The sequence below is a fragment of the Tyto alba genome, unplaced genomic scaffold (genome assembly GCF_018691265.1).
Source record: "Tyto alba isolate M040663 unplaced genomic scaffold, T.alba_DEE_v4.0 Super-Scaffold_13, whole genome shotgun sequence".
In the NCBI taxonomy this organism is placed as follows: Eukaryota; Metazoa; Chordata; class Aves; order Strigiformes; family Tytonidae; genus Tyto; species Tyto alba.
In genome coordinates, this window is record NW_024881275.1 from 12,405,136 (window position 1) to 12,427,567 (window position 22,432).

Consider the following 22,432-nt stretch of genomic DNA (forward strand, 5'->3'; position numbering starts at 1 on the left):
GTGAACCATGTGCAGAGCCCATTGCTGCTGCTGCAAGTGGAGTTGCTGATCGTGCTTACTGAAGAATTTGTTTGTTCTCCAAGCTGGGATTCAGTCCCATCGTGTCAGCTGCAGAGGCTGTGCCTTGTTTGTTCAGCTCTGGCTCTTGGCATGCAATTAGCTGCTGCACACAGCTCGGCGCGGCTGTCTCTGTGACTGCTGATCGACGAGCATGATGTGCGGCCTGTTCCCAGCCCTGGGAATTCAAGAAATGTTGGGATTTTACATGGATTAATTTGAAATGTCAAACACACACAAATGCTGCGGCTTTCTATGTATTTATAAATGTATTTGTCAGACCTCCCTCATTCCTCACCAGTGGGAAGGAAATGGTAGCCCCTCTTTGTTACGTTTCCTTGACTGGCTGGTTTAAACTTGTCAGGAAGAGTGAATGGATGTGAGATGAATGAACCTGAATGTAAATTTAGACAACTAGACTTCTCACTGGAAAAAGACTGCAAACACATTGGCACAAGTTTATGGTTCTTAAGAGCATATAGGTGGCAAGCATAAATGATTTTTTATGGATTAGTAAGCAAAATCCAAGCTCAGAGAACTCTGTAGAGAAGGAGTCATTTTAATCTGTCACGCTTCAGGTATGGAAGAGCTACAGCAACATCAGTGAATGCAAATAAAAAAATGCTTGCAGTTTAGCTCCTAAATGCTTACACATGAATAGTACTTAGGGCAAAGGCTTTGCCAAGGTATTAATATCAGGAAAGTTTCCGAGGTGATGTGTAGTTTACCAATTCTCTCAGCAACGTAGACACACTGGTTCTGAACATGGCACCAGCTGTACCAGAGGAAAATGCCTTTTGTACATAGGAGTTGCCTTTACCTACTGTGTTTTGCCACTTAGCTGGAAAACATTTTTGGTGTAAGACCTGGCTGTAATCACCCCAAAGGCCCTTTTTCATGATAAAACCAAAACAATCAGGTCAAGTGGAGCCTGTTGAGATATCAGATCTGGCAGTATGGGCACACCAAGTCTGGCTCATGCATTAGGCCAGGCTCAGACTGTGGTGGGAAGGGAGCATGCACCCACTGTTGCCAGGCAGTTGCTAACACAAGTTTAGCTCTTATCAATGTCTGCTCCACCATAGATCTCCATGGGTGGCAGGGGGGGCCGCCCTGCCGTCTCACCACAGGATACAGGGGGGTCTCTGCTCCGGCACACCTCCCCCCTCCTTTCTTCCTCCGTTCCTCCACTGACCTTGGTGTTCACGCAGCTGCAGCAACTCCTCCTCACAAGTCTGACTGCCCGTCACCACGTCCCTTCTTAAATACGTTATCGCAGAGGCGCAGCTGATGGGCTCAGTTTTGGTGCAGAGGTGGAGTTGACTTGGAGCTGGGGGAGCTTCCAGAAGCTTCTCACAGGGGGATGTCCCTATAGCCCGCTCCACTCACTCAACCCAGGACATGGCCTTATCTCAGTTGGGACTATCAGGTATGCTTTACAGTATGTCAGGACTAGCAACAAACTCTGGGACATGAACACACGCGCATGTTGGTAGTCTGGGTTAATTCATGTACATTGTCATATGTTTCTCATGTTTTCTGAATGTTGAGGTTCACCAAAGTCAGTGGAGGCTCTGGAAAAAAAACCCCACACCTCAAAACCAGTGCTTGACTGGGCCTGGTGCATCAAAGCCAGCATGAAGTCTTACGAAACCCTGGCTAAAAGGGGTCTTTTCCTGCAGTGGGGCTGTGAGCATGAGGGTTTCTTGTGAGCTCTGGGCATTACTTTGTGCTTTCCAGAAAGCAACAGCATGGCCCCAGGCCACCCAGGCTGCTGCCTGGATGTGACTGGCCCAATCCAGCCTGTTTTAACAAAAAAACAGGCCTTACCCAGTCAGGAGTCAGGCATCTGCTGGGACTGCAGGATCAGGCCCCAAACCCTGGAAATGAAACACAACTCAGTCAAAGGCGACAGGAAAACAAAGTCACCTGGAAAGTGTTAGCTGTTCAAACCAGGGGCTTAGGGGGACCCTGATTTAATCTTTTTATAGTATAAAAATTTTGTGGCTGAATTAGAGCCCTACTGTTTGGACTGGATGATGTTACCTAATTCTCAGAAACGAGAGCAGCTGGCTGCAGTGCAGATACCTCCTAGCAAGCCCTGCAGTGAACAGCACATTATTTAGCAGGGCTGTAAAAGAAAGGACATTTATTAGGGGTTTTGAGAGTGAAACTTAACGTGCTGGCTTGGCTTTTAGTTGGCCGGATTTAATTTCCAGCTCTTCTGTTTTATTTTCTACCTAAATAAATAAATAAATTAAACCTTCTACCACCTTCCCTAACTGCTTTTTAGCATGCCTTTGGGCAAATCCTATGCTGAGAGCCTGGGGAGCCTGATGTGAATGTTGTTAACCTTTTGGTGAAGTAGCTAAACAGGCAAAGGTCCTGGCAAAATCCACTTTTGGGAGGATCTGGAAAAAGAGGGCAAGTGGCAGAAGTGTTAAAAATCACCTGATTTTTGGTAATTTTCACTGTGAGGCAAAATGAAAACAAAACAATGTCCCAAGGCCACCAAATAATGTGAATTTTACAAACAATTATTGCCGTTTACTGTTCCTTCTTCTTCCTGCCTTTCACCCACCTCTACGCCCCAGTTGCTTAGGCTGGCACCATTAGGGTCACCATTTCTTCATTGCCTTTGCCTTTTTTCTTTCTACAGTGGGAAAAAAGAAGCAATAATTTTGGGGTATGGTTTCCTCTATTTAGCTACATGACAGATTTCCTTGCTGATGTGGTTGCGAAAATGGACCTCAAACTCATTCCGATGGTCTTGCCCCACTTTGAACTGGTGGAAGGTGACACTGGCTGCTCTCACACAACCTGTCCTGGCTTTCTCACAGCATCTAAGTCTGCTGGCAACATCAATGTGTCAATCATCCACCCATAGATGATGAGGCTAAGAAATAGCTGATTCTGGATTTTTTAATGCTGTTCCCCAAAGTGATGAAAAGCCCTTTGGAAAATATGTCTCTGGGTGTGCCAGTCAGTGGTGCTCCAAAGCCTGTCAGGACCTGGGGACTCCAACTTTTGTCTCAGGGAACTTCTCACTTAAAAATAAAATAGTGTAAAAAAATCCAGGTTATTTCATTCATAGTATCTAGAGCTAAATAGTTAAGGTAAATAGATAAACTTTAAGTAAAATACTTTTAAAAAGCATGCAAATGTAAGTACTTGAAATGTTAAAGTATTTAATCTATAACTTCAATTTTGAGAGTCCTGGAGATGCACATGGTGGCACTGAGGTAACAAGAGCTTCCATTCTTCCACACTTTGGAAATCAGTTTATTTACTTATAGGCCCACTCTTATTTTGCCATCCCTTCCTGTGCTAGATAATACATCTGCAGTACTTTCCACAAGAAATACGTGAATGCTTAGCAGGTGTTGCTGGGGTTCTCTATCCCTGTATTTGGTGTTTTAAGTTTGAATCGCCTGATCCTTTGCTTTCCCTATGCTGGCAGATAGGGGATCACACCAGCAGTGTGCTGGGCTACTAAAGTGAGTGCTCTGACCAGCACTTGTGGGAGAACCCCAGGGAGTGGGATGCAGCTTTCCAGCCTCTCCACCATGATCACTGTGGCTTTGCTCCCTGACTGTGCAATTGCCAACATTTTCAAAGCATGCCTGTTTTTCTCCTGGCTGAAAGAGCCTTGCAGATTTTGGGAGAAGAGCCAGTACAGAGGAGGGCATATGCACCTGTGTCTGACACTGACTAACTGGGTGCTGGTAATTCATCACTTCAGTATTAATGAAGCTGGGCAGGATCCGAGCAGCAGTGTCGTCAGGCGGGCAGAGTCCCAGCAGCACACTGAGAAACTAACAGCAGCACGAGAAAAGCACCAGGGGCCGTATCCTGGCTCTGGGAGCTAACGTGCTGGCTTCAGCGGGAGCCATGTGCACATAACTGCTGCCAGGGGACAGGCCCAAAAGTTTAGTATTTCTCCGAATGAAGTATAAAAGTAATTATGAGCTTGGCCTGGGGCACTTGGGGCTGAATTTGCAACCATCTGGTGTTAATGGCCTGAAGTGAAACTTCAGGCAAAGGTTTCATTTTGCTTATTATTTGTCAGGAAAGTCCCTGGCCAGTAACTGCAGCTTTCCTCATTAGCAGTGGAGCTTCATACCTGCTGCCTTGCTGAGGGACTGGGGGTTGCAGCAGTCCCGATGTTTCTCTGCTTTGACTTTAAGCAAGCAGTACCAAGCATTGATAGCGAGGGACTGTTCGGATACCTTAGAGGAATTAAGAAGTTGAATATAATACATATTCACCCACCTTTTTCACTTCACTAACATTAAATTTAATCTCCCTAAGACCCTGTGCCCACGAGCCTATTGAATGGCTCTGCTCCTAAGACAAAAAGTTTCTATGCTGAAATGTACTCCCAGTATTGCCTATTCATGAGAAAAAGCTGGGTTTAGGCTCTTTGTTAATACAAATCTCAGCCCCTTTCAAGGTCAGGACTGGCTAGAAGGACTAGGTGGAAAACATATATTTTGTAAATTCCAACTGAAATTTTGCAGACAAAGCCTTCCCATCCCAAATGGTGGGGACAGATAGTTTCTGAAAGGACTCTCATTAGTCTCCTAACTGCGCCGCACTGGAGCTCTTCATCTGGGAGCAACCAGTCACCAGTGCCAAGAGGTGCCTTGGGCAAACAGAGACACAGAAGACCATGACATAATCATATATGTTGGTAAGAGGAACCATAAAGATAGCAAAAGTGGCAAACAAGATATCAGGCTTGCCTGAGAACTCAAAGCAAAACTCCCCTGCTTACTAAAATTTCTAAAGGAGACTTTTAGTCATTGCTGTGCAGCCCAGAAGGTAGAGAGTGAGCGTTACTCACTAAGCATGAGAAATTTGAGTAAGAAATGGCACAGAGCTATTCATCCTACTTCTGCACAGACATTCAGGCATCTCCATTAGAAATGTTGGGTCAAAACTCAAATGTTCCACATGGGAAATGTCTCTCTTCTCTGCTTTCCTCTATGTGGTCCAAGTACAGCAGCTGAAATACAGCTTGTGAAGGCCATCAGAGTTGTGTTTCTGGATCAGAATAAGTTTTCAGCACAAATACTTTTATTCTTCCTTTTACCAAATTAAAAATAAAATTCTCGGGACAGGGAGGTGCTTATCTTGCTTATCTTCAAACTGCCCAGTAACTGCATTGCCACAGAAGAAGCAAGAAAACTAGAGATGAAAAATCACTTAAAAAACCTACTTTCCCCCTGAAATCTCAGCTTCCCAAAGCCTTTGCCAGCCATTCCCCCTGTAACCCCACATTAGACTCTCTCCCCTTAGGGTGGGTTGTCATGCCATGGAAAATGCTGGGGTTTGCAGCTCTCCATGGTAGGTCCTAATCACTGCGATCACACTGAGGAGCTTATCTGACCCTTAACCTTCACGGTATGTGACCATGCTGATAGTCCTCTTGATGTTTTTGAACAAGTTTTGCATGAGGTCACCCTTGGCAAGGCAGCGTGATAACTTGCCACGTATTTGCTGTAAGCTGTCCCATCTGCACACTACCAGTGAAAATGCCCTTGATTTTTTGCACATTACCTCCTCTGAGGTTTTGAACTTAGCTGATGTAGAAATTTCCAGAGGTAAAATTTCGGTCTTTAAGGTGCAGAACATAATCCTGCTGATCACTTTCTCTCTCCTCTTTGTCCCCCTACCACAACTGTCACTCACCAGGAGGCCCATGCTATGCTCTGCTTTTATTCATGTAGTTGTGGCTTATTTCAAGACCTAATGGGGGGAAAGCATCCCCATGCCAGCACAGCCTCAGCTTTATGTTGCCATTAAACTAGCACCATTATCTTTTCCTGCAGTTTTTGCCAGAATCCTGAAGGCTCCTGAATCCCAAAATATCACCTTTGGGTCTGTGGTGACGTTACGGTGCACGGCAACCGGCCTTCCAGTCCCTACCATCACCTGGCTGGAAAATGGGAAAGCTGTAAGTGCCTCTTTTTTCATGCTTTTGTCCCTGGCGGGCTGTTAGCATCCTGAAAGTGCAGCCCAGGGATTAAAATGTGGGGCTGGAAGCCAGTGCTTGTAGTTTTTATTCCTGCCATACTTAGCACCTCACTGTGCAATCAAGTTGATCCCGCCTTGTCTGCCTGCTGCAGTTTTCTCCTCTGCAAAACACTCTCCCCCTTCTCCAGGGTGTTGCATGGGTTAATTTGTAAGGGCCTGGAAAGCCTGAGATGAAGGATGCTTTAGATACTTATAGCCTTCCTCTAAGCCAGGGTTTCTAGGACTTCATCATGTGTTTAAGTATTTCTGCAGCCATCTTTCCTCTCCTTTCCCCTAATGTGGTAACAATACCATGGTGAAATTGCTTATTTGACAAAATAGCACATACTGAGGTAGTTAGGTAGAGTAAGCTGTCTTGAGGTTTTGCAGATTAATAGATCTGAAATTTTCTAGACTGAGCTAGGTGACACACTGAAATATGTCACTAATTTATTCCTGGCTAGAAGCATGTCCTCAAGAAAGGCACAACCTCTTCTGCAGCAGGCACCAAGAGATGCAAATCCACTGCTTCCCACAGGAAAATATTCTGTGGTGTAATTATCCTGACCATTTTAAATAGATACCTGCTTTGAATTTGTCTGGCTTTCATGTCCGTGTGTAGGCTACTGCAATGCCTTCCCTTCAGCTGAACTAAAGAGCTGCTTGACACTCGATATTGTGGAGTGAGAAGTGCACTACAGTCACAGCAGCTCTGCAGCCTGAGCTTGCCATGGGTTTCCTCCAATCTTCATATTGTTATGGTGGACATGTTTTGTACTCTCTGTGGTCTTTCAACAGCTTTTTTAAGGATGTGAGCCCTAGGGTGTGATGCTATGGAGGCAGGTGGAGCAGCTGCTGTGTCAGGCTGGCAATTTGCCTCCGCTCTTTCTTGCTGACCCCCTGTCCACCCCAAGTCCTTCTGGCCACTGGCTGGCCGTGGTCATTCCCGTGGACTTGTTTTTCCAACAGGACTGATAAACCCTCTTTCTCAAGTTCCTTACTTCAGAAGGCTATCCCTATCCTGGTCTTTATCCCTTCTTTCCATGTATTAAAATACATTATTAAGAAGCCTGAGCTACTCTGCAAGCTGTCTTGCCTTCCTTATCATATCCAAACCTTATTCTGTCCTCCAGTTTGATTAGGGCTTATTTTCTATATTCCCTTGAGGTTGCTAGGGAGAACAATGAAGGTATCAGGTCAGCCTCCGCAGACAGCCGTGGGTCCCTTGTAGTTTCTGGTGATAATTATTTTGAGACAACTGCAGGTGTTTATTCAAGATTTCTTACTCATGGGGGAAGAAGTTTTTTGGGGGGTCTGGAGTCTCTGACAAGGGCAGAGTATTTCCAGAGCACAGACTCCTGCTCTGCCAAGCTCCCACTGGTGCATCAGTCCCACAGAGAGCTGTGTGTGAAATGATGGTCAGCCCCTGCCCAGAGCCACTGCCTGGCTGGTCATATCTTCTCTGCCCCATTCCTGCCTGCAAGGAAAATCCCGGTCCCAGGAGAGTGGTGCTCCAGATTGCCTCATTTTAAATATGGCAAGGACACCTTAACGAGAGCCCATCTCTGGGAAAGTCAGGCCAGGAAGCGGGTGGTCTGGAGCATGTGCGTTTGAGCGCTGGCTCACAAGCAAGCAACAGTGAGTCATTTGAAGATGCAACATGCCTGTGGCATTACAGTCTCTGAAAGCCAACCTGTAATTGTCCTGAGGTTTAAATAGTGGGAATCTGCTGAGGTTATTGAGCTGCCTTTGAAGAGAAGGATGGAAACTCTTCTGCACAGCAGCTGCTTTGCCTACCTAAACAGAAACACAATTCCTTTTCCTCCCGCTATGCATCAGGAGGCACTATGGACCTCAAACCATCTGCACTGCAAAGTGAGCCAGGTCTGAAGATATGAAGAGGTCTCTGTTTTGGTGGTGGATGAGGTGTCATTTTAAAGTCTAAAAGAAGGCCTGCTGGAAACGGAATCCCAGGGAACGTATTTGAGAAAGGAAGGGAATCATTTAACACAAGGGAATGGCTGGAGGTTCCCAGTAGAAGAAACAACAGCTGGTCAGTACGGAAGTCCTAGGCACAATTACCTGACATTTTCACCTGTGATTTTCCATGGTGCATGTGACCATGTGTACTGCTCGTACTGCTCGCAGCTGCTGGAGTGCCCTTTCCCTCCCGCGGTCCAAGCCCGGAGGAGCAATCCTGGCTCTCTGTGTTCACCAGGCATGGTGCAACACTGCTGGGAGGGGAGCAACAGGATGGGGTACACCTGAAGGCCTGAGGGATAAGCAGGGAGAGAGGACTGGATCAGCACAAGCGGCCCAGGGGAAGTGGCCACCTCTCCTGGGTGGACATTGGGAGGGAGGGGCAGCTGGTAAAGAAATTCTTCCTTTCCCCTCAGCTCCCATCTCCCTGAATTGTCTTCACAGCATAAGGCCAAAGAATATCCTTGATCCCTGCATTTGCACTGTGGATGGCATACCACACATCCCTGATATGATACTTACAATAATTGTGTTGGTCTGGTTATTTAGTGTTTTCTTCCCATGAGCATTCCCCCGCCACAACTCCAACTTGAGTGTGAGTGAGGCAAAACAAATATATAATTCTCAACACTTTCTTTTCACAGAGAAACTAATCTTTACTAAAGACATGATACAACACTGACACATATCTTCTTGCTTTTCAATTATCACTGTTAATACCTTTGGGAACAAATACAGGTCTCATCGAAACCATATTTCTGATAACCTCCAGAGAGGTCATATTTATCTCTCTAACCTCTCAGATAGATGCATAGGTACAGTGCTTTGCTGGGATGGATCCAGGGAGACGAATCTTAATGTCTTTAGGGCCATGTTGCACCAGTGGAAACCATGGGCAACCACATCTCACTTGAATTACACTTGATGCTTCCCATTGGTATGAAGGCAATGCTGCTCCTTCCTACGGCTTTTGCAAGGTGGAGTCTTGATGTACCATGTCCTCCTACTTGCCATATAAGCAGGAAAGACTTGAGAATAAAACCAAGCCCAACTGGCCAAAATCAGATGGTTCCAAGCACATTTACCTGGGAATTTCTGACCTGTGAAAAATGCTGGCCAAAATCACCATATCTGCAGCCCTTTCCATATTTCCAGGTGTGAGGTAAGAAAATCTATCAGATATCTGCCAAGGTGTCAGAATGAGAACAATTGCTTTGCTCAGGACTGCTTTGGAAGTGTGGCAGTGGTTATAGTAATCCAGATTCAACAATTTCCACACTATTTTATTTTCTCCCTCTGTATAGCCAGGGTCCACAAAGCCACCTTGTGCCCTTCCTTATGAAGGCATGAATAGCCAGACAATCTGCTAAAAGAAGTCCTGGAGTAATTAGCCAGCTCTCTAGAACTGCCAGTAAATTGCAAAAATATTGATGAAGTGTGAAATAGGAGAGGTCTTGAACATTTTCTTTTGTCTGTGAAATCAGCTGCTATGAAAGCATCAAAATAACGCCAGCAGCTTTAGCTCTCTGTCACTTCTATCTGCTTGCTACATCATCCTCTGCTGATTTAAATGCTTGGGGCTGAGTGGATTTCTTGGTTTGTTTGTTTGCCTTTGTTGGAAATATCACTGCACTGGCCTTTTTGCTCCCTTAGATTTCTGCAGGTTCCATAGCAGAAAGCGTCAAGGACAGAGTGGTTGACTCCAGACTGCAGGTGTATGTCACTCGACCTGGCCTGTTCACTTGTCTTGCCACGAACAAACACAGCAAAACTTTTGGAGCCGCAAAAGCTGCGGCAACCATCAGTGTTTCAGGTATGCTGGGAAAGAAGGGGTCATTAGTTTTTTATCCTGGTAATCGCAAGTCCTGTCTTCCCTGCTGGTGGAGAGGAAAGGGGGCGTGAAGTACTCTGAAGGAGGAGGGAAAGCCTTGAGGAGCTGATAGTGTGCAGGGGGCTAAATTTGAGTACAAATACATCCCCCACCAGGCTATTTCCTCATATATTCTTACACTTTGGAGACTGGCACAGCTGTCATTTCCTGAATGTTTGATGCTGTCCTGTACTTTGTGTCCCAGAAGTACACTTGGTAAGTTCATCCATGCGGAGGAAGTCATGGCCATAACCCAGAGTTGGTATCACCTAACAGCAAGGTGAAAATAGCTTTCGTGAGCAGTTCATCTTCTCAGCGAGTTTCATCCAGAAAGCAGGGAGGTTGCTGTCAGAATAGTATTCCGCTGGGCCTGGGGTAACCTCTGCTCCCAGGGACATCTCCCAAGTAGGGACAGGATGATCCAAAGAGGAGAAATACCCATGGTCTGAGCTAGCTGACAGCATTTGCCACACCAAGAGAAAAGTGGCAGCTTGTGCCCTCCCTCTTGGGACAGGCAGGGGGATTTAGTTAGACTCAAGTGGAATCACCCAGGACTCCAGACACAGGGTGGTAGCCCTGGTCCTGCTGTTAACCAGGCATTCACCTGCCCCTCTCTCTGTGCCTCAGCTTCTGGTCTGTTGAGAAAATAACCATGCCTTTTCTTACAGTGGGCAGTGAGACCCACCAACAAGCTTTTCCCCATAAGAGACTCAGAACTTGGTACCATATTTCGCGTTGACACTTCTGATTTTAGCCCAGGCAAGGCTCTGCCCCGTGAAGCAGGTAGGGCAGGTCATTTAGACTGGTGGGAGAAGCTGAACTGCTCTCCTTCAGACCGAGTGTGCTCAGCAAAAGGGGAGTAGCCCCCCAGACCTGAGTAGGAGCCTGCCTTTTCCTGCTCCCAGCTCCCAAGGGTCCCAGAGGAGAGGAGTCCCAGTCCTTGGCTGATACCCAGGGCCTCCTCCCTGTGCCAGTGCAGCCCAGATCGCCACGGTACTGCAAGCGGGGACATGGCTGTGTGCCTGTGCTGCACCTCCAGCCCTAGTTTCTCCAACCTGTTACAGCTGCTGCTTGCAGGAATGGGTGCATGAGAGGCTTAAATAGAGGATGCTACCTGCCGGTTACATAGCACCCAAAGGATAAGGGTAAAGGTGTGGGTTTAGGGTGCAACATTCCAGCTCAGCAAGAACTGCAGTCAACAACCCACTTCCTCCTCCTCATTCCCTCTCCCTGTACTGTGTCTAGTGTTGCCCAACTCTTCTTCCCTACAAGAAGACGCAAAATAAGGACAGAATTTAGCTGCATCTTTTTCAGACAGCTTACAGGTCTCAGAGATTTCCTAGCATGGAAATCTTAACTCCCACATCTCAGAGGGGGTCATGAAGTGTCACTGATGTCTTTTCCATTTCTTCTTTCTCCTGGCTCATCATGATTCGTTGATTCCATGCCTCTCGGCAGAATGGAGGTAAGAATGACTTTCTGTGGCAGCCTGGGGGTTTTATCTGGGCCAGGGAGGAGAGGAATGTTGAATCAAGGGAATTTGGTTAACTTGGCTTAAATGAAGTGAGCAGGTTTCTGGATGCCAAGCATGCAGATGAGGTTCACCTGAAGAGAACACCAAGCTGCTTTATACAGGCATAATTGGAGACTAGGCCCAAGTAGATCAGGGTGCTTCTGTATCAAGCAAGCAGTGGATCACACATGAGTAAGGGTGTTTAAAATATGGAGGTAGCCAGAATATTCTGGAGTATATTCTGCTCACAGTTATAAATCTGCAACTTCAGTGACCTTCTAAATTTACAGGCAAAAGCTTAACTGCAAGTTAAACTCCTGTCTGTACACAGCCAATAAATATATTTTGACTTGGTGATCACCACGTTAGGGCAGGAGAAGTTTAGATATTTGTTCCAAGCAGAGTTATGGATGAGTAAAGCCACTGGTATGTAATCACACATGTACATTTGCTCAGTATTTTTGGGAGTACTGAACAATTTGGCTGGCTTTTTCTTTTTAGAGTCCTAGCATATTTCTACATGTTGCACTGGCAAATCAGTCTGGGAGGAAAATGAGAGGGATAGCCTGGGAGTTACTGGCCCTCAGAGAAAAGAGCAGAGCCTGAGAAAGTCCAAGCAAATGGCTTTGCCACTCTGCTGACACAGGCTCCCTGTGAAGGCCCCTGCCTCCCTCACAGGCGCTTACAAGATTGATTCAGGAAGTTTGTAAGTGATTTAGTGACCACCTGATGATGATGGCAGACTTATGCCTTACACCTGCACCCGTGTAGGTGTGACAGGCATGGGAACAGTGATCAATTGCTCAGCCCTTCTGTCCCACAGTTGTTCTCAACATTTACTGCATGAGATTCCCTTTCTGTGATAAGGCATTGTGAGAAATACATTGATGCTGCTTTTCCATCTCAGCCTGGTCTGTGTCTCCCTGCAGATTTTAAAAAGGCAAAGAAACACACTATTAGCACTGGTGACTCTTGTCGGGCTACTTCTGCAGCCCACTGAAGTCAGCAGCACAGCTGCCCCATGCATGCTTATGCCCTCTTTTACCTCTTGGTGCACAGGAAGGACACACCTTTCAGATTAAGCACAACAGGAATCATCAGGAAAATGTGGATAATGTGACTCCTGCCATACCAAGGACAGCTCTAGCAGGGTGCTGGGGGCAGCACAGTGCTGTGTGGAAACCTGCTCCGTGGCCAGGAGATGTCACAGGCTGTGGGATGGGTGCAGGATTCTGGGGGGTGCCTATGTTACATGAAGGTGTGTCCGTAGATCCTGGGGTGATGCAGGGTGTTACAGCATCACTGCCATTTTGGTTCTACCTCAAAGAATCGGTGCCTTCCTGTCTCTTTTAGCCAATGTGACATAGAGGGAAAAAAAAAAATTAAAAAAAAATATGACATGGACCCCAAAGTAGTGCAGCTAAACCAGGTTCAGAGAGTGCGATCTGCAGAGAGTGGCATCTGAAAAGCAGAAATTTGGGCATCCTGTATAATCCTTTGTCCATATACCTCCAGCTTTCCAAAGAAAAACAGCAAGAACCTCCAGGGTTGACAATGGGCAATTATTTGGGCAGGGTAAAGAAATAAAAGGCAAAGATACAAATAGCTCTGCTGGCTACTCCAAATGGTTGGCGTGTTGTGAACTGAACTCCCTGACCCCAGTTACAATGACCGAATGAGCAATGGGGACAGCTGCACCCAGCCCTTCTCCCTTCCCGATTCGGCCATCCCCCGCACCCAGAGGAGGCTGTTTTCCCAGGTTCCCCCCGCCCCAAGGGCACTGCAGCCCACAGGCAGCCTCAGCAGAGGGCACATCCTCACCCACAGACCTTGCTGCCGTGGGGTGGCTGTGGGAGCTGCTGGGAGCACAGCTGACTTGTGCATGCCCTCGCCCTGCTGCTCCCCTTTGATGGCCACGGGGAAGAAGGGAGGGAGGGATGACAGCTGTCTCCTGCTAGTATGCGAAAAACATGGGAAGGATAAATAAATGGCCCACAAAGGAGCCAACCCTGCTGTGCTTTTTATTGCTCTGGCATAGCTCTGGTCCCATGCTTTGTGGCAGGAGTTTGCAAACTGGGAGATATGGCGAAGAGAGGAGAGGGTGGACCTCGCAGGGAAGCACCAGAAGGAAAACTGCAGAGGCTTGTACCTTCCTCCTCCCTGTGTGTCCCACCTAAACATGCATGGAAGAGAGGCAGGGTCAGTAGGGGTGCAGGAGCTGAAGAGGGGAAGGCAGGAGCTTTGCTGGTCTGATCTTGCTGGTCTGATCCTGGCATGTGTTGGGTGGGTCTCACCTGGCTCCTGCTCATTGGGTCCATACAAAATTAAACTATTACTAGGCAGCAGAGCAAAAAATCCCAAGTTATCACAGGTGTGCAGAAAGTATCACAGCTGATATCTAGTGCAGGGAATCAGGAAGACAAATCTTTTTCCCATTAGGGCCTGGGGGCAGGGTGAGGGCCCATGCTAGATCATGGTTGTGCATGATCACTCAGTCTTTTTACCCACTTAAAATGCTAGCAACCCTCGGCTGGAACCTCAGCCTTGGAATTGATCAGGAGGGCCCCATGCTCACACTGAGGTTCCTTGCAGAAGTTTAATTTTTGGATGGTATTAGCTGTTTTTATTGGTTATAGTCATCTACCATGCCCTCTGACCTCTGTTAGCTTTTCAGATGTCACTTCATTCAGAACAGAGCGTAGGCATCTTGCTCGTGCAGGTGTTCAGGGCTGTGAGTTTACTGTGTATGCTCTTGTCACTGACAGCAAGCTGTACAAGGGTGATGCAGGCTACTGCAGCACATACAGAGGTGAGGTGTGTAGCACTATCTTGGCGAAGAATGCTCTTGTTTTCTTCAACTCCTCCTATGCTGACCCAGAGGAGACCCAAGAGCTGCTTGTGCACACTGCTTGGACTGAACTGAAAATGGTGAGTTCATTCTGCCAACCAGCCGCTGAGTCTCTGCTGTGTAACTACATCTTCCAGGAGTGCAATCCCTCGGGAGCTGGGCCAGCTCCAAAACCAGTGTGCAGGTAAATTAAAAAAAAAAAAAAAAAAAAAAAAAAAAAAATTTGCTTATCTTTCACTTTTATTTTGTGGGATGTGTAAGGCAGCAAGGGATTGGTGAGGGTCTGTCCAGACCTGCAGTAGCGCTGAGTGAAAATAGGCCCTCTAGGTTTGCATGAGTTTTCCCTTTGCTCTCTTCACTGTACACACAAAGAACTGATCCAGCTCTCTGTGTGCTCTTTGCTAGGGTAAAGACTGACTTTCAGGCCCAGATGTCTGTGTTATATCAGGCTTTTAGTGGACAGTGTTGAAAAGAAATATCTATTTGAATGACATAATTGATTTAAATAATTAATATATTGCTATCTGTTAAATCTCACTAGGTCAGTATGTACTCATTATTACTACAACAGTAATTGCTTGTTTAGAAATTTGACTAAATATGGTCACAACGCATTCAACAAATCTGGCCACGGCAATACATTAATCATTTAGCACTTCCCACCACGGTGAAGATGACCAGAAACACTGCCAGTGTAATTGTACCTGCTAAACCAAACCTCCCATCTGGTTCTTGTATCCTCCCATATGTGGAGAAATGTGCATTGAAACAGGGCTGGCAGGGACCCCGAGGAGTCCAAAGCATCTCCCACTGCAGCTAATATGCTGCTGACAGGTGTTTGTGCAACACGTCCCAGCAACAGAGACACTGCTCCCTCCCCATGCAACCTCCCGAGCAGCTCTTCCCCCATTGCCCCTTGTCCTCCCACCATGGCCACGGAGATGAGTTTCTTCCCTTCCTCTTTGCAATGAGATTGGATGTCTTCCCCAACTTCTCAGACTAGAATAAAGCAGCTTTTTCCAAGCTCTGCTCATAGTTCTTGCTTTTCCAGACTCTGAAGATTCTGCTCCTCATCTTTACTTAAGTGCTAAATATATACAGCCTCCAGCCCAGGTTTTGTTACTGTATAACAGAACAATGATTGCTTGGTGTGCTCTGCGGAGGACAGCCCCAGGTAGACATCTCAGGGTGAATCTCATTCTTCTTAACACAACTGTCGGCCACAACTGATCAATGTTCATTTTCTGCCCCTGGAAGATTGTTGTCTAGTTATTAGCCATTTCACATTTGGGCAGCTGACATCCCTGCCTAAGTGCATTACTTTGCTCTTGTACTCCATCAACTGAATCTTAAAACAGATTTTTCAGATTTGTTTATCGGGAGAGTAGCCCCAACTGTAGTGTCTCAACAAAAATGCAAGTCTTCTCTGCAGACACGGCAAGCATGCTGCCAGCTGGACTTGGGCCAGATGTAGTCCACTGGCAATTATTTTCACAGTTATGTAGGGACTTTTTAGGACAATCAGCAGCATGTTGCCTTTGTAATCTGGACCTTTCTGATTGCTCCTCCTTTAATATCTCTAAAACAAAGGCACAGAGGAATATCCCAGTATGAAGCTTGACAATACATTGTGTTCTCTATTTTGTGCCTATTCTGTTCGGTACTCCTCTGCCAGCACAGTAGTGACATACATCCTACAGAAGAAGTGTTATGTGCAAGTATCTATAGATAATCATGCAGCCAAGTACTGAAACTTGCTTTTTGCTGGCAGACTCCTTTCTGCTGCCTTGTTGTTCTGCTCTTTGTCATTGTGCCCTTTAGTACATGATCTCTCTGCCTTTTTTCAAGATGTGTGACAGTATTTATATCTGAGCTATACATGCACAGCACATTTGTCAGCTAAGGATTTTGCACAGTGCTCCACGAGGCATTTCAGTAAGATTTGGGTCTCACTTCTTTTACCCCTATTCATGAATGGCCCTGCAGGACCAGAACTTGTGGTGATTCAACTGAAGACTTGCACTTCTGGGCACTTCTGACGTCAGAGTTATATAAATCAACGTAAATCTGCACTTGATCTTGAGCTATTAGGCACAGTATTTGCAAATATGTCTAAATCTTAATGGACTTGCCTGGCATCATCTTTCTTCAAATCCATGAGTCAATGTTATGCTTTTTTTCCCTTTAGTGATTTTTCCTGGTGATTTTAAAGCAGATTTAAATGCAGCTTTCTTCATGACATGAGCCCTGCAACAGCATCCTTCCTGTTTCCTGTTCCCAGAGCACATCAATTGTACAACAGTTCTTCCAAAGCCCTAACCAAATACTCTTTTTGATAACTCAGACATCTAATACATACTCCTGAACAGTTGAGACCTCTGGGGGCTCTTGAATGTATTTCACATGGTCTTGGTTACTTTCCAATTATCTTACCTGCTTTTTACAGACAACTTTATACCTCTCTGCAGACACTGGCTAGATTACACAAGTTTTCAGCTGAAATACTTAATGAGTAAGAATTTAGTTATCTCAGAGGCCAGAGAATTCTCACAGTTTTTGAGGGACATATTTCTCTTGACATATTTCCGTGTGTTTTTGTCTTGTTATTTATTCTCTGCACCATTTTTTCTCTCCCCATGTAATTTTTTATGTTCATCTTGGTTTAGAAGCTAGCTAGCAAGAGTAACAACTGGTAAACAGACTGAGTAAAGCTTCTATAAAAATAATCAAGGGGTAAAACATGGTGAAGTGAAATAGAAGAAAACAACATGAGAAAAATTTTACTTCATGTAAATTAAGATGCAATTTGATTAGAAATAGAGTTTTCCTTTTTAAGGGAAAATGATGTCTCATCTCACAATTCTTCATTACATTGCCTCTTACCACTGGGTGCTTCTGTGATAGCAAAAGGAAAGCCCACAGTTTCTGTTTCAACCACTGCTGATATGAAGCGACCGGGCTGCAGGGAACAGTCCCATATTGGGAAACGTCTTAATTTGGTTGGATCTGTGTGTTCCTACCTCCGCTTAAACAGTCCTTTGTGGTTCCTAAAATGTCACTGGACCCCTTGTCCTCTTCTGCTACTACTGTTCTTTGTCCATCTGTCATTTACATGACATAAAATTTCTAATAATAATCTGAAGTAATCTTTGCATATGATCTCATCAAGCTCTTGCTGCTCAGGATTAAGTGTTATAACAATGTTATGAATCCATCTCGAGGAGACTGACCGTCCCTCCCTCTGGCTGCCTCACCACACTCCCAGGGTAGGTTTGTGGGTGAAGATAATCCGCCTTTAACACTGGAGTGAACAGGACTGCAGAGGAAAATTTTTTGTGTGTTTTGCAGTTGTACACAGAGTAAGGGTCTTCTTTTAAGGATGTTCAAGCTTCAGGATTGGAGTCAGCCAATGCAGTCCAGATCTCTCAAGTGTGAGCCAGTGCTTCAAACACAAGATTTTCTCATTTCTTTAGCTAAACCTTTCTTTACTTCAGAAGGTCATTCCTCTTCCACATGTTGTTTAACATAAAAAAGACAAATTATGCCATCTGGCTGCATTCTGTCTTTCATGAAATTAAGGAAGGAATAAACTAGCACTGGCTAAACCCAAGCATGGGGCAAGTGAACTTTGATGGATACAGCCTGCAGATTTGAAGCGCATCCATTGCTGTTGCAGAAAAGCTGCTGCCCTGGTAAAATTCCCAATGAACCCCATCCTTCAGGAGCTTTAGAGGGTTTTCGGTGTTGGTAGTCATCATCAGAACTCATGGCCATCTGCTCTTGCTGAAACTGCTGTAAGTAAAGAGACCACATCAGCCCACCAGGAGATGAATTTGGCTAAAACCTTCACCACAGACACCAGCAATACCTTTCTGCATCACTGTGTGATGGTTGGGAAGGATATGAATCTGCAAAGGACTTCAGCTGAACTCAGCAAAGTAATTTCTGCACATGACCTCAAAGCTGGTTTTGCAACTCAGGCTCTCAAAAATGAATACATAAATAAGCAAATTGCTGCTAAGTTGACTAATGAAACAAATCCTCAAACTTTCAATATGGTACAGATTCTTTATTGCTTTGTTTTGTTCTGTTTTGTTTTGTTCTGTTTTGTTTGAGCAGATATTTCTGCCTTGGCCTTCTTCACAGTTTCTGATCTAAGGAACATTTAAACATTCAAAGCACTTCTTGTCAGTGAATGTTTCATATTTTTATGGAGGTAATACATTAGCTAGGAAACACTTAGGTCTCTTGTTTTACCAGGCACTGTAAAGGTTTTGCTGCAGATAGCTGATAGATAAAAAAAGGACTTAAAGCTGTCTGTGGAAAAAAGAAGAAAATTTGATGGGTGAGTCTGCGAGGTTAAAAATACAGGCAAATATTTAGTTTAAGATGATTAAGAATTGCAGCTCACCTCCTGGCTTTAACAGATGACACTTTAATGTACAATTTACAGAAGACAGGTGAGATTTTTAGAATGTACTGAAAAATGCTAAGATAACTCTTAGACATGATGTTTATTAGTAGAAGATGGCAATAAATCTGTAGGAAAAGATGAGAGCGAACTCCTCACAGACTGTGATGTGTGTTGTGCTTTGAGCATAACCCTGCTTCATTAAAAATGTAGCTTTGTGGGTTTCCTAAAGGAAGGTGTTATATTTTATACAGAGTTTCCTTTATGGTTTATGAGCCAGACAGAATGGCTTAAAGAAGCATACCCATGATAACGAATTTCTCTCAGCCTACATAACCCCTGCACACCACTGCTAAGTGCAGCCATTGTTATCAAGCCATTGACTGCTGTATTTCACTGTTTTTTGCAAAATAATGTAGAGAGAATTGCCTTGCTGTAAAGGATCTCTACTGCTTTAAGGAATGGCTCTCAATGGAGGAAAACTCTCAGAAGGGGATTTACAAGCCAGGGCTGATGCTGCTCACTCTTCCCGAATGCAACAGGCTGCCCAGCCTGCACCAGGACCCCAGTGCCTGCACCCGCATCCCTTTTTTTGGTAAGGTGGCACATGCTGCCTGTTGCCTGGAGAGCTGTGCTGTTGGTGAGGGAGCGGGGAAAGATGTGATCCGTAATTTACAACTGAAGTAAAGGCTGATGGTGGGTACCATCCTGTCAACGCTTGTGCACAGAACTGTGGTAGCTGCATTGGCTGTTTGTCTGTCTTGGACAACTGGGGTGCAGGAAAGTCCCTCAAGTAAATAAAGCCTGGCTCGCTATTGAGAGGGTCATAACAATCTCATTGCCAAAGTCAGTCTTAATGACGGTAAAATCGCCATTCAGGTGCCGTTGCAAAGAAACAAGCTGCTTAAGCACTGCTGGGAGGGCACTTCTTCCTGTAACACATTCCCAAGCAAACACCCAGTTATATCACACCCTGGACAACCCCTCCTTATGTCTTGTCTTGTCTTCTTACAGATTTGAAGAAGGAGAATATAACCAGTAAGTAAACTGCTCCAGGCTCTATGTTTCTAGATGTGGGCATGATATTCTTTGTTGAAGATGCAGCTTGCATAGCATTTTTATGTTTTGCTCTGGTCCTGGCTGGCTGGATTCAGGTTATTACCAGGAAATGCCCGAGCTTCTACGTCCAAGGCATGGGGAAACACAGTTCCAGCTCTTCAGAGCTTGGGGAGAACGTGGGCTGGTAACTGTTGAAGGCAATTAGAGAGGCATGGTGCTTTTAGCTGGTAGCCTCCCCTCCAGCCGTTTCCCCTTTTTTCTACCTATTGCTTCTAGTTTTCCTTTACTCATATTTAGTATTTCTGATACTGCTACCGAGGTCATTCCAGCCTTATATGCTGTTACTGACATGGTTGCCTACATAAAGCTGGCCTTGCAAGACTTTATTACCCGAAAGGCACCAGCACTCTCCTCCAATCTTCTCTGAAGTCTGGATGTTTCTCCTATGAACCCCCACGACCAACAGTAAGACTCAGTCATCCCCTGTGGCACTGCTGAGATGTCTGTTGGCCTTCTGCCCTGCTGCTGGTCATGGCTGAAGCATGCACATCCAGCTCTTCCAACTGACATTCAACTGCAGTTTAAAGCTCAGCCACTGAGCTTGTCCTGTTGGAAAAGGAAGAACCTCCCTCCTGCCATGTTTCTGAGCCGGTGAGGTCTGCAGATTTGGCGGTGGCAGGCATCTTCTGCATGGAGGGAGAAAGTGAAATTGAGAATTGCGGGGAGTTTTCTTTCATGGGAATGCCTTGGCTCCCCCTGGCCACCCAAGCCCCAGATTCCTGGTGTTACACACCTGAGACAAGTGCTTTAGCACCCCATGGGCACTCCATCATCACTGCCCAGTGCTTACAGCCCACAGCTGCAGCCATCTCCTCTCTGGGGAAAGGAGCACGAGGGAGGGATGCCAGCAAATGAGTAGGGCATTCACAGGATGGTTTCAGCCTTGCCTTGGACAGTTGCAAGTTCAGGACATGACCTCTGTCTCCTGTGTAAACATGTGAACTTTTTGTTCAGCTTTCACAGTATTTGCCCAGGGTGGTATTGCGCAGATGTGCATTATTTGGTCATGAATCAGGGAGACATAACAGTAACATTTTAGTGATATTTCCCCCTCTTTTCTACTTCATAGCCACTGTTACACGCACAAAGGTTTAGGGAGCATGAAGTGAACCATTTTCTATCTTGCCCATCAAAGTTATTCATTAAATCCCAGTTGGACCACCTTTATTACTCCCTCTGTCCTCATTGTAGCAAGAACATGTATGAGGGCATCTGCATTTTCCAGGCCACCAAGGTCTCAGAGGTGCTTTCTTAGTGTTGCTGTCGCCCCTAAAGCTCTCCACATTGCTTCTGTAAGGTGTCACACTGAAGTTTATTTCAGATCTTTGCAACAGTTTTTTTTCACATTGGTTACTAGCTCAGTCATGAGGCAGGTTTCGGGCATTGATTTCCTTGCCTTTGAATGTGAGATATTTGAAATGCGGGGCTCAGACACACAGCTATGTTTTAGGGCAGCTTAACAAGATTTTACACCTCTGCAGATCTACAAGTGCTGCTTGTGTGTGGGGCTGCTAGCTTGTTGTAGATGTGAGGCATAACATGGTAGCTTACATATCAGTCAAAGTTCAAGTTAGAGCATTTCACTTTGCCTTTGTGATTGGTTAAGTGTGCTCATGAAGTCCACAGTCACTCCTATACTGAGATGTTTACATGCCTTGGGCTACAGGAACTTGGTTATGTGTTTGAGCTCACTCACCTTGAGCAGATATTGTCGTGGTGATGTTTCTATCTAACCCATGTGCAGTGCCTGGTGCTTGGTGAAAGTTCAGAAAGCCAAGGGTCTATAAAAGACCCATAACTACAATCATGAGTTCAGTGCGTGATGCAAGAAGAAAAGAGCAGATGGTCATCATGATGCATTTACTATGTTCCTCCTACAGGAGAAACAGGACAATCTGGGAGTATATATTAAAACATATAGCCTTTGTCTCAAACTTGGATAAAAACTTATGCAAAGCTTTAATGAAGATGAAAAAGATTTGCTTAAAAAATCCCTTTATTTTAGAACAGGTCAGGTTTCCTCTTGATTTTCTTTTCCTGACCTGCAAGCTTAAGAATGTAATAGAAAATAAAAATATGACAACTGTGTTTACTGGCTTGTTATTTTATCTAACAAGGCTAATAATGCAGTGGACCCTAGTATGTGCCATCAGCCAGAATGTTAGCTGCATTTCAGCAGAGTTTATGTAAGATTAGCTAGCATGTGTTAAAGTGCGTAAAGCTGCACCTTCTCCGTTGATTTCCCACTTCCTAGATTATGCCAGCATTCATTAACGTCTCCTATGAGGACAGGTGGTATCTACATTTATGTTTTGGGAACATATTCCTGCAGTAAAATCCTCTCAAGATTTTCTACTTAATTTTTCTGCAGCCAGAGTAAGCCTTGTATATGGAAAGTGAACTACACATTCTTCATTATAAAGAATATTATTTTATATTGATACTATCTCTTCAGATCTGTAGTTGCCTTCAGTGTGTAGCTTCCATGCATGCTGGAAACCATGGACTGTTTCCAAATATCCAGTCTAAGAGGACAGGCAGTGTACAGAGGCAGGGAAGAGGGATACCACTGTAGGACTTTATGAATCCCAGCCTTCTGCTACCTGCCCTAGGAAT

The 22,432-nt window shown here is 45.3% G+C and overlaps 1 protein-coding gene across 5 annotated transcripts in view; it reads left to right on the top strand.

Annotated features, from left to right (window-relative positions):
• MUSK (muscle associated receptor tyrosine kinase) overlaps positions 1–22,432 on the top strand; it is a 54,284-nt gene that overhangs the window by 20,361 nt on the left and 11,491 nt on the right. For 2 of the 5 annotated variants that reach the window (XM_033001535.2, XM_033001536.2), the window contains exons 6-11: positions 5,892–6,016; positions 9,709–9,868; positions 11,384–11,390; positions 14,204–14,470; positions 19,117–19,292; positions 19,712–19,735. In XM_033001535.2, coding sequence (XP_032857426.1) covers positions 5,892–6,016; positions 9,709–9,868; positions 11,384–11,390; positions 14,204–14,470; positions 19,117–19,292; positions 19,712–19,735 — 759 coding nt within the window. Of the gene's footprint in view, positions 1–2,378; positions 2,402–4,409; positions 4,417–5,891; positions 6,017–9,708; positions 9,869–11,383; positions 11,391–14,203; positions 14,471–19,116; positions 19,293–19,711; positions 19,736–22,432 lie in introns of all 5 variants that reach the window. The other 3 variants (XM_042787875.1, XM_033001537.2, XM_033001538.2) reach the window with 3 other exon arrangements.